Source organism: Xyrauchen texanus, chromosome 28 (assembly GCF_025860055.1).
Source record: "Xyrauchen texanus isolate HMW12.3.18 chromosome 28, RBS_HiC_50CHRs, whole genome shotgun sequence".
Taxonomy (NCBI): Eukaryota; Metazoa; Chordata; class Actinopteri; order Cypriniformes; family Catostomidae; genus Xyrauchen; species Xyrauchen texanus.
The window spans coordinates 34,826,702-34,844,893 of record NC_068303.1 but is presented as its reverse complement, the minus strand read 5'-3'; the positions used below and the strand labels follow the sequence as shown (position 1 = coordinate 34,844,893).

The following is an 18,192-nucleotide window of genomic DNA, read 5'->3' as shown; positions in this document are numbered from 1 at the left end:
CATCTGTTAATGGGCATGTTGCTAGGCAACTGCCTCAGGTACAGTAAGGCAGACCGCAGCAGGCACGCAGACAATAAACAGACAGATCGAGTAAAACCACACAAGCATGCTTTTTTAATACACTCGAGCCTAATTTCCCTTATAAAGACAACACAGACGTTCTTCTTTTGTAATGTGGGTCAGTGAGGGGTCAAAAATATATGAAAAATGCAATTCATACATAACATATACAAACTCTTCTATGATGAACATGTTTTTGATTTCTTAATTTAAATAGATTTTTTTGTGACCATTTTATTTTAAAGTCAGTAAAATCCAGATATTTTGACATTGCAAATGACAAGAAATCATGTAGGTTTCAAAAATCCTTTTTTTTTACCTTGAAAAATATGATTTAAAACCATATTCAACCGTAAAAATAATATATATTTTTAGAAAATTGTATAATTTGTTTTAAAATAGCATTATTTGTTACTGACCCATATACACACACCTTTCCCAACACATAAAAACACACACACACACACACACACACACACACACACACCTGGTGAGCTCCAAAGCAGGGACACAGGCCCCTGGACGGTACGATCCACTGCCGCGGTACTCTTTGGCAAAGGTGAGATCCTGCATGCTGGCTTTTGCCTCCAGCACCTTCACACACTGCCGCTGCACGTACTGCTTCACCTGGCTGATGTCACGTGACTCAAACAGCTGCTTCAGAGATCGCTCCAGAATCTGATGACAGAAAATTAATTAAAGGAATAGTTAAAAAAATTGGCAACATTTACTCACCCTTACATAGCGAGTAATAGCCAAGTACATGACCTTGACACTCATATTTAATGTAAACAGGTGCTACATATATTATCTTTCGATTATCTTTCAAACGAGCCAACACACAAGGTAATCGGAAATATATCTTTATATAACTGACACGAAGCACAATGTGCACACAGAATCTGGATATCTGGCAACTTGTTAAAAACAAGTTCGCTTTCCTGTATCTTATGACGTCATCGGAAACGATGTAGTGTAATTTAACGATAAACCAATCAGATTGGGATCAGATCAGTGCAAAAATCATCCATATTTGGGCAGAGAGACATGTGATTGGTGACTGTTACATATGGCCACCAGGAGATGGCGCAAAGTACATGACACAGACTCGATGACTCAAATGGCACAGAATGGAATTCATTATGTGAAATCTCATTACTAAAATTATGTTGTTTGCATATGTAAAATGCTTTCTTTTAAGCTTCTGGACTATAGTTTTTTGAATGCTATAACTTTTGATTGCTTCGTTGAATTAAAATAAAATTTTACTCCATTACAGTTGACATGACAAAAAATTAAATTAAAATTCTTATTTACATCCAGAATTAATGTATCCAAAATACACACACATTGTATGTATGTATGTATGTATGTATATATATATATATATATATATATATATATATATATATATATATATATATATATATCTGAAAAATAAGAATAGTTTTTTTTGTGATAGAATTTATCAATTTATATCATTAACATTTTTTGAAAAGTTGTGTTTACAGCGATACCATACACTTGACCCTCCTTGTTTTTTGTTTTGTTACAAGCCTTTCATTTTAGGTATGCTATTGAAACAGGAAATCTAAAAAAAACACCCTTAGAGCTTAATGGGTTAAAAGCCGCTTAAAAGTAACCATGTTTTAACATTTTTATGTAGCTATGTGCCAGCTAAGCAACTGCCATTGGGATGAATGGGAACGCTAATTGATAGCTCGCTACACACTTTATAGACCTCCTTGTCCTCCTCCAACATACATCTAAAAATCCCACAATCAATGCAAATAAGATCTGAACCAAACAGACAAGCTTTGCTCAAGGCGTAAGTGAATAAAAATGTACTTCCTATTAATTTGAGAGGACAGGAACAGGAATTAAATAGGAAAAGTATAGATGTGTTTGTTAGATATAAACCTCAACCAAAAAGGAACTTGAAAATGACTTAAAAAGAAAATAAAGGGCTAAAACATTATCATAATAATATTATGTAAATATAATATTAAAATCTTCAGAATTTTTAACATTTATGTCTCAAACTGTTTTCCATAGTAACTGTAGTGTGATTGACAGGTGGCACAGTAGCATTACCAAGTGGGCGGGCCAAAAGAGATGTACGATTCTGGAACACTAGTTACCTTGGCAACAGCGGGGCAGCCGTCTCGACGTACAGTTTCGATGCCTTTGGCATCAAACACTGGGTTTTTCTGATCCAAGCTTTCGTACATGTATCCAACATAACGCTTCTTAGTCTGCAACACACATGGGAGGTACACCTGCACAAATACAGAAACAGACAACATTTGGAAACAGCAATAAACAACCCTCACTCTTAAACGAGCACAAACTCTCAAACATAGCCCACTAAAAATGGACAATACATTGCTACCTACCTTCTCGAACTTCAGTTTGACAGGTTTAGGGTTGGTGGCGGTCACAGCTTCTGCAATTTCATTACCAATCTTAAATGCCTGTTCCTTGGTGGCTCCCTTCAACAACACAAACATACTAAAAAAAAGAGAGAGAGATTTCCTCGCATTAGGGATACTGAAAATTTTTATTATATGTTAGCTCTACAAAAGCAAGTTGCATCGCTTGGTCTTTATAGCAATTCTTCCTCTATAGAATGTGTATTCATATTAGCACTGAAGAAGCTAAATGCATGATATTATTATGTCGAATTCTATTAGAGATGTATGCTATTGAAATGTAGAGTAGGCAAACAATTCTGGAGGTTGCTCTTTGACCTCTCAAAACAAGAGGTTGATTTACAGCACTAGACAGCTGGGGATGTAACCAAGATAGGCAGACTTAGGCCAATATACTTCACACGAAATCAAAGAGCGAATGGGCGTTAAGTCATTTGGAACAAAATTTGGCCAAAAATTATTTTTGGCATCGGTTTTGGTGGTTTGTAACAGCTCGCATGGACGAACTTTTAGCCAAACTTCTTACTAGCTGCTAAAAATCTTCTTACTGCCATTGGCCCACGTCAGTGGTAGGTTTTGTTTAATTAGTTTACAAAAGGAATCAAATTTACTTAAATACTATTAAATGCTAATTCACTCTTGTTTTATATGCTGCTTCACTCGTGTGCCTTCTGCCCATAGTAAGGTATGTCCTCTAATTATTCTTTAGTCTGTATTTACCATTAACACCATTTTATACCAATTTTTGCAGTAGCATCAGTGTCATCATAAATTACAATAACAGTCTAATAGGCGCATAATATGGCTATATGCAGCGTGCAGATGTGGGTAGTAACACACTAAATTTACTCTATTACATTTACTTGAGTAACTTTTTTGGAGAAAAAATACTACGAGTAAGTTTTAAAGTGGGTATTTCTTACTCTCACGCAAGTAAATCTAAAATTTTGAAATCTTTTACTTCTTTACAATGGGCGGCGTTCCTGTCATTACTTTACTGGGTTTCATTTTAATTAATGTGTAATTTATTGAGAGATTATTGAATGGGACTTTTACGAGAGCGGAAGTTCACACGCTGAGACGCTGTCACAGACTGTCACTCAAGTCATCAGTGCTGCAGCATCAAACACTTTAAAATGAAACACTTTCTTCGCTCTGTGCAGTGAAAGAAAATATAGTTTTGTCATGCAGTGCCTTCATTTAATACAAGGACAAGCTGATATTTCAAGATTAAAATCACAGCACCAATTTAAGTCAGCACGCTGAGGAAAGTTTTGGCTCTAATCCTAACACGGGCTTTTCTGTGTAATGTGATTTCTGTGTAATGTCATTTTCGGGGTGATAATGTAACTGAGCTCTTATGACATCAGTTTTTAAGTGTACATTTTTAAATCAGTGCAGCAATATATCAGTGCACTTTGTCCCGCGCATGTCATGAGCAGTATTTACGCATTTATCCCGCGCCCTCGTGGGGGTTCTGGAAACTATCGCAGCCACTTCAGGCGGATTAACTATATAAATCCATGAAAACAGCCAAGTTAAGTGTAAATAAACACCTTGGCTCTGCTGGTCGTGTGATTGACAACCGGAGTGCAAACAGACAGCATTTCTGCGTGTGCACAGCGAGGTGCGCGGGGTGCACGTGCGTGAGAGATGTGCAGGCACAAGGCGATCATATGGTGAAGAGAGTGGCTGTGAACAATTTTGTTCACTATTTCCTACATAGTGAATGATAGTTAGTGCACTGTATCTCAGCAGTAAGTGAACTAAATGAATTAATTTGGACGCTGACGTATACGCAAAGCGTCGGTTCTCTGGCGCTGTCACAGAAACGTCACATATGAACTTTTAAAATACTTGGGCCTTACATGTTATTCTTAGTAAATAATATATTAATACAATAAATCTTCATTCTATTTGTCATTTTTAATATATACTGTGTGTTAATAATAAAGAGTAAACACATTTAATCAAATAAAGAGTACATTTTAAAATGTATCTGTTCGTTTTGTCTCTATATGTCACTGTTATTTTAATCAAGTAATGATTTTTCAGAAAGTAATGTAATACATTCAGCATGAAAGAAAACATTGCAGGAGTGAAGGAAGCAGTAAACTCCCAGCTCGTACGTCTTCCCCATGGTGGATTGTGGGCAATATACCGTCATCGAGTGTGCATCAAATGTACACATGAAATTAGTGCATTGTGGGTAATAATTAGTGAACAAAAGTAGGGAAAGAGTGGCTCACTTAGAATTCAGACAATCCTACAAATTGGCAGACACCAGAAATAGTGCACTATATAGTGGATAGGGGAAGGTTTCATACACAGCGAGTGTTCCATGCCCGGGGTTTGTGCCCTACACAGGCTGCAAACTCTGCGCTTAGAGAGTGGAGGTACTGCTGTACAGAACTAATGATCTAAATACTTTCGACTCTGAAAACTGTAACTACACTGAAATAAGAATCCACGCAGGACTTTAAAAGCTATGAAATAGAAAAAGAAGGCATTAAAAAAAGCATGATCTTGCTTTGGTTTATATTTCAGCATTATATATAATGTCCCTGTGGGACATTTTCAGCTTTTCACTGTAATAATTACTAGAAATGTTTCCAAATCTCTCTTATTGACAAATTCATCCAGATCTGACAAGAACCCTTAAAGGGATAGTTCAACCCAAAATTTAAATTCTCATATTTACTCACCCTCATGCCACCCCAGATGTGTGTAACTTTCTTTCATCTGCTGAACTCAAATTAAGATTTTTAGAAGAATTTCTTGTATGATCCTTGTATGACCACACAAGCTTGACTGATTTGGCTTTCAACTGGTTCAGTTCTGACAAAAAATGTCTACCAGATTTGGTCCGTCATTCACTTTCTGAGCTGGGCCACATTTCAGCTGTTTATTTGGGCCAAAGTTGTGCCAAAAGGAAATTTGCAGACTGGGTAGTTCATTAATCTGACTTTACACCGTATCCAGACTAGACCTCTGCCCTGATGACATTCTCTACCTGTCTGTGTCTCCGTACACCACGCGTGCTCCCCACTTCTTTGTGTCATTCACCATCTTAATGGCTCTCTCCAGAGTCTCTCGGGCCTTATGCACAACGCTGTCACCCAACTGGAGTGTGAGGAGAAAGACAGAATATTTATTACAATTATTTATATTGTTCCTGTAGCTCCAACGGTAGCGCATGGGGCTAGCAAAGGTCATTGGTTTGATTCCTAGGGAACACAAACATACTGTAAAATGTATATATTAAATGCACACAAGTCATTCGGAAAAAACGGCTACCAAATATTTCAATGTTACTACAATTTAAAACGTGTTGTGTACCTCGACGCTGGGCATACGTCCTGAGAAGCTGGCAGCAGTGTAACCGTAGGTGACGTTAGCAATGAGTTTGAGGCCAAGCTGTCTAGCGTCCAGCAGGCGGAACAGGGCTTTGTCATTCTTGTACGCCTTCATGGACTGCTTCACCATGATCCTCGTCTTCAAAATCTCCTCCAGCATACTAGGAAGGACACCCTTTCGCACTGTCGACTGCATAAACACAAGTAAACAACTGTGATTGGGAATCGAGCATTAAACCATGTAAAGGAGATGTGAACTATTACTACAAAACATTTCCAGCTGTAAAATCTGATTGGATGAGCCAACTTATAAGCTGTTTATTATGCAACTGTGACTGCACATATTGAATGAATGCACCTAGTTGCTATATTGTTTGGCAGTGATTAGCAGGTAGGCTAATGAACAAAAGTATATTGCTTGGCAGTAGAATTGCTTATTAGTTTATACTGTATGAATTCATTATTCATATTAATACATTTCTGTTCAAGTAACTATTTATTTAAAGGCTAGTTCACCTAAAAATGAAAATTCTCTCATCGTTTAATCACCATCATGCCATCTTAAACTCATAGAACTTTCTTCTGCGGAACACAAAGATATTTTGAAGGATGTATGATGCGTTTTTGTCCAATGTAAGTCAATGGGGTCCAAACCTTCCAAGCTCCAAAAAGGACATAAAGGCAGCATAAAATTCTCGAGTGGTTTATTCCGTGTCTTCTGAAGCGATACGATTGCATTGGGTGAAAAACAGACCAAAATTTAAGTCCCTATTGCAAGGTTGCCAGGTAATAAATCTCAAGAAAACCTCAACCCGTGACTATCAATTTAACTCTTCTGCATTTTCACTGTGTCTGGTATAAGCGCCCTGCACACGAGTCCAGCACCCTTTCCATAAGTGCGTGGAAGTGTGGGAATGAGCTATTCTTATGAACCCAATAAGGAGACTGCTGATATCAAGACTTATAGGGAATAAGGAATTACATTTTTGTCTGTTTCTCATAAAACATGTATAAAACCACTCAAGTTGTATGTATTACTTTTATGCTGCCTTTATGTCCTTTTCGGAACTTGAAGGTTTTTGACCCCATTGACTTACATTGTATGGACAAAAACAAATAAATCAGGTCATATCAGTTTGAGACGGCATAAGTGCGACTAAGTCTTTTCATAATGCTGTTGTCACAAAGCCTCAGTGCTTATTATCTTATAATTTATTACATAATCAAAAGTTTATTATAAAACAGACATGTCTATCTCTAAAATATGCATAAGCCACATTCAAAGCAGCTGGAAAATGACTTGTATACACACACGCGCGCACACACACGCGCGCACACACGCGTGACTGCCAGAAATTCTGTTTAATTCTACATTAATGCAGCAAGTTGTTCAGTGATACATCTTTGATTGTTGTGATGCTTGGCAAATGTAAACAGCTGATACTATTTTATTACAGCCCAAAGAGGCTTGTTTACAGTGAATTTCCCACCTTGTGTTGTACCCAAGAACACCCCATAAAAGGTGCATTCAGTAATTTTTTCCTCATTAAAAACGTATAACTCCTAAATTCATGAATTGTCATTTTATAATATGTGGGAAATCATGAGCACTCACATTCAAATAAAGACTCCAGTTACATCAGTAACCTTATAAAAGCTGTTTTATTCTACATGGAGAGGGTCCACACATGGGGGCGGCCATGTTAGAGTCACATGACCAGCCGAATTCTACTCGCTTAATCTCAGTAACCGTCTTGTTATTTGACACTTTCACTCATTGTTTAATCATGCCTGACTGTAAATAATAAATTTCTACAATGGCATCTGAAACTGAAAACTATTGATTTTAAATGATGCTGCATTCAAGCTGCTGTCAGTGCAAGCCCAAGATGACACAAAGACAAAAGTAACTGAGTGCACCTTTAACAGTTGCAAAATCACTGTAATTTTAGCCTCTAGTCATATACGTTATCTAACTTAAATTAGATGTAAGGGCATAACAGCAGTGTAACCATGGGAATCATATTGAATTTAACAATTATTGTTCAGTTTCCAAAAATGTGTTCTAGTACTTTTAGGATACTGTAATACATATACACCGCTCAGCCCAAAAATTAAAACCAACTGCCTAATATTGTGTAGGTCCTAATAATGCGGGTTGGCGCTGTTTTGGCAGCACGAGGGGGACCTACACAATATTAGGCAGGTGGTTTTAATGTTGTGGCTGATCGGTTTATATGAATCCACATATATACTAGGGCTGGAATATACTAGGAATCCACATATATAACAAAAATTATAATTGTGAAATTGCTTGAAATTTATTGTAATTGCAATTAATAGCATTTATATTAATATACTTAATCTGAGTGGATCAACTGCATGGTATATTCTTTATTTGAGCAACACATCCAAAACAATAAGAATGACTCTTATTGCGGTTTTATACATCAGGAAATCAAGACTATTTGCCTTAATGTTCAATTTCAACGTTTCTTAAAAGGAAATACAATCAGAGTATTTCAGTATGGTCCACATTTTTGAAAGATTCAGTATCCGAGGAATCAAGTTAAAACTACCTTAACAAATGCGATGCCATTTGGAGAAATAGTGATGTCATTTCTGAGCTGGTGCACGAGGTCAGGAGGAACTCTGAGTGATGCACAACCAAACCGGAACTCATCAGACCTGAGAGACAGAGAGACAAAGGAAACAATTAAAGGGATAGTTCACCCCAAAAATGAAAATTCTCTTATTGTTTACTCACCCTCATGACATCCCATATCTATATGAATCTTTCTTCTGCAGAACACAAATTACAATTTTTAGAAGAGCTCTGTAGCTCCAAACAGGCAAGTGAATGGTGGCCAGAACTTTGAAGCTCAAAAAGCATATAGAGGCAGCATAAAAGTAATCCATAATGCTTCAGTGGTTTAATCCATGTCTTCAGAATTAATATGATAGTTGTGGGTGAGAAAAAGATGAATATTTAAGTCCTTTTTAACTATAAATTTTCACTCTTCAGATTCATCTTCTTTTGATTTTGGCGTCATCACACCTATGATGTCGCTTCTAAAATATGGATTTAAGAGTCAAAGATTACTTTATGCTGCTTTTATATGCTTTAAGGAACTTCAGTGTTTTGGTCACCATTCATTGTATGGACACCTACAGAGCAGAGATATTCTTTTTTTTTTCCTCCCCAATTTTGAATTCGTTGTGCATGATAACGCAGAGACTCACAGCACGGGAGGCTCATGCTAATCTCCGCAATCCACGCACAACTTACCACACGCCCCATTGAGAGAGAGAACCCCTAATCGTGACCACGAGGAGGTTACCCCATGCAACTCTACCCTCCCTAGCAACCGGGCCAATTTGGTTGCTTGGGAGACCTTGCTGGAGTCACTCAGAACCCACTGGATTCGAACTCACGACTCCAGGGGTGGTAGTCAGCGTCAATACTCGCTGAGCTACCCATACCCCCGAGCTTTGTTTGTGTTCGAATTTTCATTTTGGGGTGAACTATCCCTTTAATACAACTAAACTGCTAAACAGATAAGACAAAAAAAATGCAATAAAGTTACCAAAATCAAACTGCAAAAATAATTCTTGTTTTAAACAGATTCACGACATATACACCAACCCCCCTCCCCCGTCTTCCAATGATTGTACAAACAGATAGTGCCAAACTCTCACCACTCATAAAAAACACATTAGTACACTTGGTGAAATCAATCTACAAATGGCCTACTTATAGCTAACTCTGCCTGTTATGCTGGGAGAACTAACATAGAAAAGATTACACACATCACGCAAGTTTTACTAAGTATGCTTACGTTCCAAGATTCTCAACGTGTCCGAGGCAGGTGGAGAAACAGTAATTGTAGGCGATGATGATAGACGGGTATAAGGACTGGAAATCTAACACAATGACTGAGTTACTATAGAAACGTGACTCTGGCTCCAAGACGAGTGGAATGCACTGTGGGGCTCTCTGCTGGGCACGCTGTTGTGTGCTTGGCGTCACTGAAATGTAATTCATTGGCTTTGCAATCCTTAACATCATTGACTCCACACGATACTGCAAGCGGAGGAGAGAGATTAACCAACAACACAAAACTGGATCGAGCTTCAACAAAATATTTACAGATCTAGTCATCAGTGACCTAAATAGGACATTTGCATATTTAAGGAATTTAAAGGAATATAATTTACTCACCCTTATGCCATTCTTGCATGTGTATAACTTTCTTTCTTCAGCAAAACACAAATTAAGATTTTAAGAATTTCTCAGCTCTTTTGTTGTCCATACAATGCAAGACAATCGTGCCAAAATTTTGAAGCTCCAAAAATCACATAAATCAGCATAAAAGTAATCCATACGACTCCATTGGTTAAATAAATGTCTTCAGAAGAGATATGACAAGTGTGGGTGAGAAAACAGATCAATATTGAAGTTATTTTTTTCCACAATAAATTCTCCTCCCTGCTCAGTCAATCTCCACTTTAACTTTCACTTTTACATTCTTGTTCTTGTGTTTTTGGTGATTCACATTCTTCATGCATACACCCCCTACTGGGCAGGGAGAAGAATTTATAGTCTAATATTGATCTGTTTATCACCCACACCTATCATATCACTTCAGTAGACATTAATTTAACCACTAGAGTCGTATGGATTACTTTTATGCTGCATGTATGTGCTTTTTAGCAGCTTCAAAGTTCTGGCAACAATTCACTTGCATTGTGAGGACTTACAGAGCTGAAATATTCTTCTAAAAATCTTAATTTGTATTCTTGCAGAAGAAAGAAAGTCATACACATCTGGGATGATATGAGGGTGAGTAAATGAGATAATTTTTTCATTTTAAGGTGAACTATGTATGAGAATCATTTGGATATGATTCAACTACACTAAAAGGCTCCTTAACGATTCTATTAATTATTCTGTTAGTACTTGAAAGAGCTCCCCTCCTCCTCCTCAGAATAATTGGTCCATGCTATATTCTTAATAAATATACTTAAAAACAAATCAAGCTTTTGGTAACATATTTAAATGCATTTTATTTTAAGTACTATTTATTATGACTTTTGATTAAGTATCTTTAACCACACTTTGTTATATGAACTAGTCAGTAATTACACTGAAATGGGTCTTACGTGTCACAAGTGTTACGTACACAAGAGTTGAACAAGACTAAAGTAATGACGTGGAATTCAGTAAATAATTGAAGAACCACTCTGAGCATTTAACTCAGTTAGTGAGTCCTAGTAACTGTCTAGTATTGTAGTACAGTGTTCCGGTCTGCAAAATGCAAGAATGCACAATTCAATAATTGTTAACATTATAATAATAAAAATAATAATTCTGTATTTTTTTTTTTTTTTTTTAATAGTTCCCAGCGCCAAATTTAAGCTCTATCGACTGACATGGTGATAACCACAGAAAAATAAATGCTGACTTGCCTCAGTTTTTACGGTAATGCACTTACAATGGAAGTCCATGAGGCAGTCCTATAGCACCAGTATAAATGTTTTTAAAGTGTAACCATGACAAACTAATATACTTGAGATTTGGTACTTGCTGTTAAAATAACACAAAATAGACTATCAGGCAGAGCTAAAGGAGCATGTACTCTTATGGGTTTGGATGTCTAATTCAGATGGATGCTGACCTGTGACCCCCTGGTGAGCACATGGTAGAACTGGATCCCAAACACACGTGCCAGCTCACTTGTTCGGCCAATAACATCCTGCTGGTGGAGCAACTGCATTATCCCACACACACGGCTAACATAGTGATCCACCACCTTCCACCTGATACAAACAACAGCACACACCAACACATCATTACAACAGACAAATTACAATAGTTAGCGGATGATCATGAGGACATATGACATACTGCATTTGCCAAAATGTACAAATGTGCAGCACACACTGATGACAATTTGGATTAATAAAGAAAAATACCCTATTTGCAAAATGATAACTAGACAACACTCTCTGAATAAGACATGCAACATGATGAGGTCATGCGACAACTATGAATCATCCTATTGTTTGAAACATTTATCATTATCAGAGATGAGAGGGTTACTTTCAAAATGTAATTCAGTACAAATGACTACTTGTAAATGTAGTCAAACAATCCATATCTCGATTCCTTAAAATACATTATACAGTGGCAAATGAGTTTGTTATTTAGTGATTTTACGTTATGCCAGCTTCCAAGGTATTTTCTTGGCGAAAAACAAGTAAAATATATTAAATGGTAGAGCGATTAAAAAATCATTACCAACAAATTGACAATTTAGAGTTTTGACAAATTTAGAGTTCTTATCGAAAAATTATTTTCGATAAGAACTCTAAAACTGATTCAAAGTTGGCTTTGTTAAAACTTTCTTCAAAAGTGTTTATACAGCGGCAAGAAAAAGCATGTGAACCCTTTGTAATTACCTGCATTTATGCATAAATTTGTCTTAAAATCCAGTTTGTACTTCATCCAAGTTACAATAATGAATTAAACACAATCTGTTTGAACTCATAACCACAAATTATAGTATTTGTTCATGTATATATTGAATACATCATTCAAACATTCACAGTGTAGGTTGGAAAAAGTATGTGATTTCCTAGGATAATGATATCAACAAAAGCTAATTGGAGTCAGAAGTTGGCAAACCTGGCATCCAATTAATGAAACGAGATTGTAGGTGTGGGTTAAATCTACTTTGACTTATAAAAAGCATTCAAACTTTGAGTTTGCCATTTACAAAAAGCATCTTCTGACATGGACAATGCCTCACAAAAAGAGATCTCAGAAGATCTACAATCAGGAATTTGTGCTTTGCATAAAGCTGGAAAGTGTTAAAAAGTTATCTTGAAAAGCTTAGATATTCATCTGTCCACAGTTAGACAAATTGTCTATAAATTGAGATGATTTAGTGCTGTACATACTCTCCCTAGAAGTGGCCATCCAGCAAAGATGACCTAAAGGTCACACTGCAGAATCCTCAATGAGGTTAAAAAAAAAACCTTAGAGTGACAGCTAAAGACTTGAAGGAATCATTGGAACTGGTTAACATCTCTGTTCATGAGTCTACTATACGGAAAACATTAAACAGGCATGGTGTCCATGGCAGGACACCATGAAGGAAGCTGCTGCTTTCAAACAAAAACATTGCTGTCTGCCTGTTAAAAAATTGCAGGCAGTATATACTGCATAGTATGCAGTAAGCAGTATGCTAGTATTCAATGAACATAGCCTTAGTTAATGGAATAAATAATTTCACTGGAACTGCTCTACAAGGCCAATCATTGGTTGGCAGGTGACTATTGAGGGATAATTTCTCACCTGTGCAGGTGTGTGTTGTGGTCAAACCAGTCCGAGAGTGTGCGATGGCTGTAGAGAGGAAAGCGCTGGTGCAGGAGATGGAAAGCCACATTCTCAAAAGAATAGTTATTCAATGCAGCCTGAAAACATACAAGAAACTTTCAGTTCAACAAATAATCTGAACCTGATATTAACCAAGGCTCAAGGCAAAAAAATAAAATAAAAAAATACCACTAAAAGTGACAAATGCGACAGATATTTTAAATGTGGAGGCAAAAACGTTACCCTAAGGAACTATTTCGACCTGCTATGGTCCTTAAAATTACTTATATTAGTTTAATCTCATGAAGTCAAGTTGATGCCGTCATATAAAAATATATATATTTAAATATTTTACATGTATATTTTTAGGTCACGAAACATTTAGTCTTTTAATTGGTCGTCTAACATGTAATATATTCCATAATATTACATTTTAAGCATATCTAGCTATGGGTTTAGACACGGTAGTGACATTTCATTTAATTCATTAAAATGACCATGTAAACATATGGCTTCATAAAGGGCATATTACAATTAACTAATGCATTCTGGGAGAATGAATATCAAGAGTACCTCAGTTTTCATAACCCTCCATAGGTTGAGGACAATGCGTCCAACAATATGGATTTCCGTCATGGTGTCTGCACCATACTCGTCTTTTTCTGCTGCAAAGCGATTCTCCTTTGCATCTCCTGTTAAAAAGGACATCAATACACTGATCAGCCACAACATTAAAATCACCAGCCTAATACTGTGTCGCCAAAACAGCGCCAACTCGCATCTCAGAATAGCATTCTTCTCACCACAAATGTAGAGAGGGGTTATCTGTTGACCTCTCTCATCAACAAGATTTTTCCCCATTCTGATGGTTGATGTGAACATTAAATGTAGCTCCTGACCCATATATGCATGCTTTATGCCCTGCAGCCAAACGATTGGCTGATTAGATAATCGCATGGATGATTGTTGGTACCAGACAGGCTAGTTTGAGTATTTCTGTAACTGCTGATCTCCTGGGATTTTCACACGCAACAGTCTATAGAATTTACTCAGAATGGTGCCAAAACAAAAAACATCCAGTGAGCGGCAGTTCTGTGGACTGGAAACGCCTTGTTGATGAGAGAGATCAACAGAGAATGGCCAGACTGGTTCGAACTGACCAAGTCTACAGTAACTCAGATAACCGGTCATCTCAGGATGCTGTTCTGAGATACGGGTTGGTGCTGTTTTGGCAGCACGAGGGTAACCTCCACAATATTATGCAGGTGGTTTTAATGTTGTGGCTGATCTGTGTACATGTTGAGAAATGGGATTAACCTATGTGGAATAAGGCACACATTTGGCGGAAGTTCTAGCCTGCTCTAGCTAAAATTTTACCTCAAATGTTTAAGTCTTACTGTGTGCTTTCAGTTCTTGCGTTTTCAATGACAGACTTTATCATTTCAACTGTAATAAATGCAACGTCAGTTTAAACATCGCTCGTATGCTGCAGTCTTGACAGTGATGTACTGTACGCACAAAGCCCGGCTGTTTGACTTCCTCTACACCTGGTGCAGTTCTAAACACCATCAATTCTGCAGGTTGGCCTATTGTGTTTGTGCCACAACTCCTCATGCGATAGGAGAGCCTGGAGATTAATTTTTTATGAGAATACACAACATATCCTGCTCTATACAAACAAACAAAAGGAAAGCTTGTTCTAACTGAGCTAACCTCACCTGGAACACGGGAGAGCTGCTGGCACAAGTCCACACCCAGCGATGATGCCCGCTGCAGCAGGTAGCCCCAAGAGTGCATCTGGACCTCATAACCAATTAGGATGTCTGGGTCATATCTGCAAAAGGTGGTGGTGGTGGGGCATTTTCCTTATGAGTAACCCCATCAAGACTGCTGATGTTTTCTTGAAATCAGCACATAAATGTAATAATATCCAAAATACACACACGATTAACCTACTTTGTCATTACGTTATGGATTTCTTCAAACAGCTCCTTCTCATCGCTGGCATAGGTGACCTGCAGTCCTGTTACACCAGATCTAAACAACAGAGGTGCTGTGCTCCTTGAGGCTACAATCAGAAAAGAATTAATGTAATTGGACGATGTAATTAGATATTGTGAAACATATATTTTTTTTATTATAAACATATTGTGAACATATTTCTTGCATATCACCCAGCCCTAGGAGGGAACTAAACTCATTTAAAATCACACACATTCAACACTCCCGAAGCAGCTAAACTGGGTCCTGGAATGAAAGATAATAAAACACCAACATTAAACCTGCAACAACCCACAATAAGTGATGTATTTGCCAGGACAACAAAATGATGGAGAGAATGCACTGATGAAGCATGTTTGTTGCCAAAGAGATGTTGCCCTTCACAACTGTTTAAAAGCAATCTTTCAAAAAGTTTAACAACATACATTTTAATTGCACTTAAATTCTTAAATTAAAAAAATATATAATTATATTAATACAAATAGTTTAAATTTGTAAATCAAGCTGCCTTGCGTTACGGTGTAGGCTATTGCTTAATGAAAATTACCCCACAGTACCACTTAGCGCCCAACATGCAGCAATACCGGTGTTAGTCTGTTTGAACATGAACACCGCACGGTGTGAAAATGATTCAGCCATCTTGGTTCCAGAAGCATCTTTCGCATAAATTTCTTCCATAGGGATTTAATAAAATCCACCATAAAAGAGTTCTAAGCATGAACCAAACCAACCAGCATGAATAAGGTGAATCATAACATTACAAATATCGCCTTGGTAGCTCAGCGAGTATTGACGCTGACTATCACCCCTGGAGTCGTGAGTTTGAATCCAAGGCATGCTGAGTGACTCCAGCCTGGTCTCCTAAGCAACCAAATTGGCCTGGTTGCTAGGGAGGGTAGAGTGACATTGGGTAACCTCCTCGTGGTTGTGATTAGAATTTCTCGCTCTAAATGGGGTGCGTGGTAAGTTGTGCATGGATTGCGGAGAGTAGCATGAGCCTCCACATGCTGGGAGTCTCTGCGATGTCATGCACAACAAGCCACGTGATAAAATGCATGGATTGATGGTCTCAGAAGCGGAGGCAACTGAGACTTGTCCTCTGCCACCCGGATTGAGGAGAGTAACTGTGCCACCACGAGGACCTAGTAAGTAGTGGGAATTGGGCATTCCAAATTGGGCAAAAAGGGATTAAAAAAAAACAAACAAACAAAAAAAAAAAACATTACAAACTTTGATAAAAAAAAAAAATCAAAAAGACAAAAGGTACAGGACTGAGTACTTTACAAAAAGACTGTGTACTATGTAATGTCTTTAATGAGGGAACAAACAACAATCCCATGAAGGATTGCGAATGAAGTTTTTAAATGAAAAACAATTGAAAAATATATATTTATATATACATTTAAAGATGTTGATTATATGTATAAAAACAATCCATTTAAATTTTATTGCAAAATATTCTGACATCTGCAAATATACAATTAGTTTAAGAAGTTTGAGAGTGTAGGGAGACCGACTTGATTGCGTCATTCACAGTGCATCCTGGAAGTGTCACTGCAGAGCTTGTTTACCACACTTTATTGGCTGTGATTCTCTGATTGGTTGATCTTTAAACAATCTCTGAGCTCATGGTAGGTCTGTCTTTAAAGGTTTATACATTGTCATTAAAAATCAATTGACCGTTGGATAAAAATTTGTTATTTTTATTCCAGAATCCAAATGTTGCACCCTTTTAAACTGCACATTGGAGAACAATTTTGGACCAATGAGATTGTATTGTGGGCGGGGCTATCCAGCACAACATGACAAAAATTTAGACCAAGCAACCAGCAAAATGTGATGTCGCATGTTGCTCATTATGTTCGAGGCTGGTTAGGACAAAAACAAAATATCTGACTAACACTGAAGAAATGATTTCTTGTCGCTGTATCGTGATGCATCTGGTAATACTCAAAAAAAATAATAATCTCACCTTGATCTGAAGAACAACAGTCTTTATCAACAATGATAGCACCAGTCATCTTGGTGGTGTCAGAATTGGGGAGAGGGGCATCAGAACTGAGGCAGTAGAATAAGGCACAAACTGGGTCAAACTCGGGATCAGGCTCAAGGTCACGGCGGGTCCTTGCATGGAGCTCCATGCTCATCAGTGTGAGGTACTGCACCTACAGCAGAGAGATTAAAGCCTGAAATAAGAATACTTCTAACCCAGTAGACTCGCGTTCCTAACACGTGAGATAAGAGATGCTGTTTTGAATGAAGGCAAACAAGGAGACGTTTAAAAAAAGACAACATTTTAATCATTAACAGCTTTTTCTGCACTTTGTTTTTTATATGATCATTGCTCAGTTTAATGAAACCATTTCTTACAATTCAAAGGCAGTCAAAACCAGATCTTACCTCATGCATTGATTTGGCCTCCTGCAAGTTCTGCATACTGACTTTAAAGCCATATGAATTGCAGATAGATGGACCCTCAATCTGAGAGTTCTCTCTCTTCGGAACATTCATAGCGGTGAGCTGGTTCTGTATTGGATATAATGAACTTGCTATTAAACCCCTAAGCATTTTTATCCTTGGCATCAAACAATTTGGGCGTGGTAGCTTCAGATGATTCATAACAAAGATAAATTTATAGCCTTTGATCTGACCTTCATTTGTGTGGTAAGCAAAACTCTACGTAAAGCATCTTTGTTTTTGCTACTCCGCAGATGTAACTGTTGTGATCTGGGCTCCGTATCTGCACAAGAAGAGATCCAAAAGAGATTAAACAGTTTTGAAGACAGTGGTTATTTCTAGGCTAAAATGCAAGACATCATCTCTCTGTATTTTTAATAAAAACACAGTCGTTTACCCTTACAGACTGACAGTTGTACTACTTTGCTACACAGAGTAAATCATCTTAAAAGATGCACATAAATAAAACATTTAACATTTTAGACAATATTGGGAATGCTACTTT

The 18,192-nt window shown here is 37.4% G+C and overlaps 1 protein-coding gene across 1 annotated transcript in view; it reads right to left on the bottom strand.

Moving 5' to 3' along the window:
* rev3l (REV3 like, DNA directed polymerase zeta catalytic subunit) overlaps nt 1-18,192 on the bottom strand; it is a 94,163-nt gene that overhangs the window by 7,516 nt on the left and 68,455 nt on the right. Inside the window, exons 16-30 of the mRNA XM_052095249.1 lie at nt 17,882-17,970; nt 17,631-17,756; nt 17,203-17,395; nt 15,186-15,297; nt 14,948-15,063; nt 13,803-13,921; nt 13,209-13,327; nt 11,527-11,668; nt 9,688-9,932; nt 8,428-8,536; nt 5,832-6,038; nt 5,506-5,615; nt 2,457-2,571; nt 2,202-2,339; nt 548-738 (exon numbers count right to left, since the gene is read on the bottom strand). Coding sequence (XP_051951209.1) covers nt 548-738; nt 2,202-2,339; nt 2,457-2,571; nt 5,506-5,615; nt 5,832-6,038; nt 8,428-8,536; nt 9,688-9,932; nt 11,527-11,668; nt 13,209-13,327; nt 13,803-13,921; nt 14,948-15,063; nt 15,186-15,297; nt 17,203-17,395; nt 17,631-17,756; nt 17,882-17,970 — 2,131 coding nt within the window. The remainder of the gene's footprint in view (nt 1-547; nt 739-2,201; nt 2,340-2,456; nt 2,572-5,505; nt 5,616-5,831; nt 6,039-8,427; nt 8,537-9,687; nt 9,933-11,526; nt 11,669-13,208; nt 13,328-13,802; nt 13,922-14,947; nt 15,064-15,185; nt 15,298-17,202; nt 17,396-17,630; nt 17,757-17,881; nt 17,971-18,192) is intronic.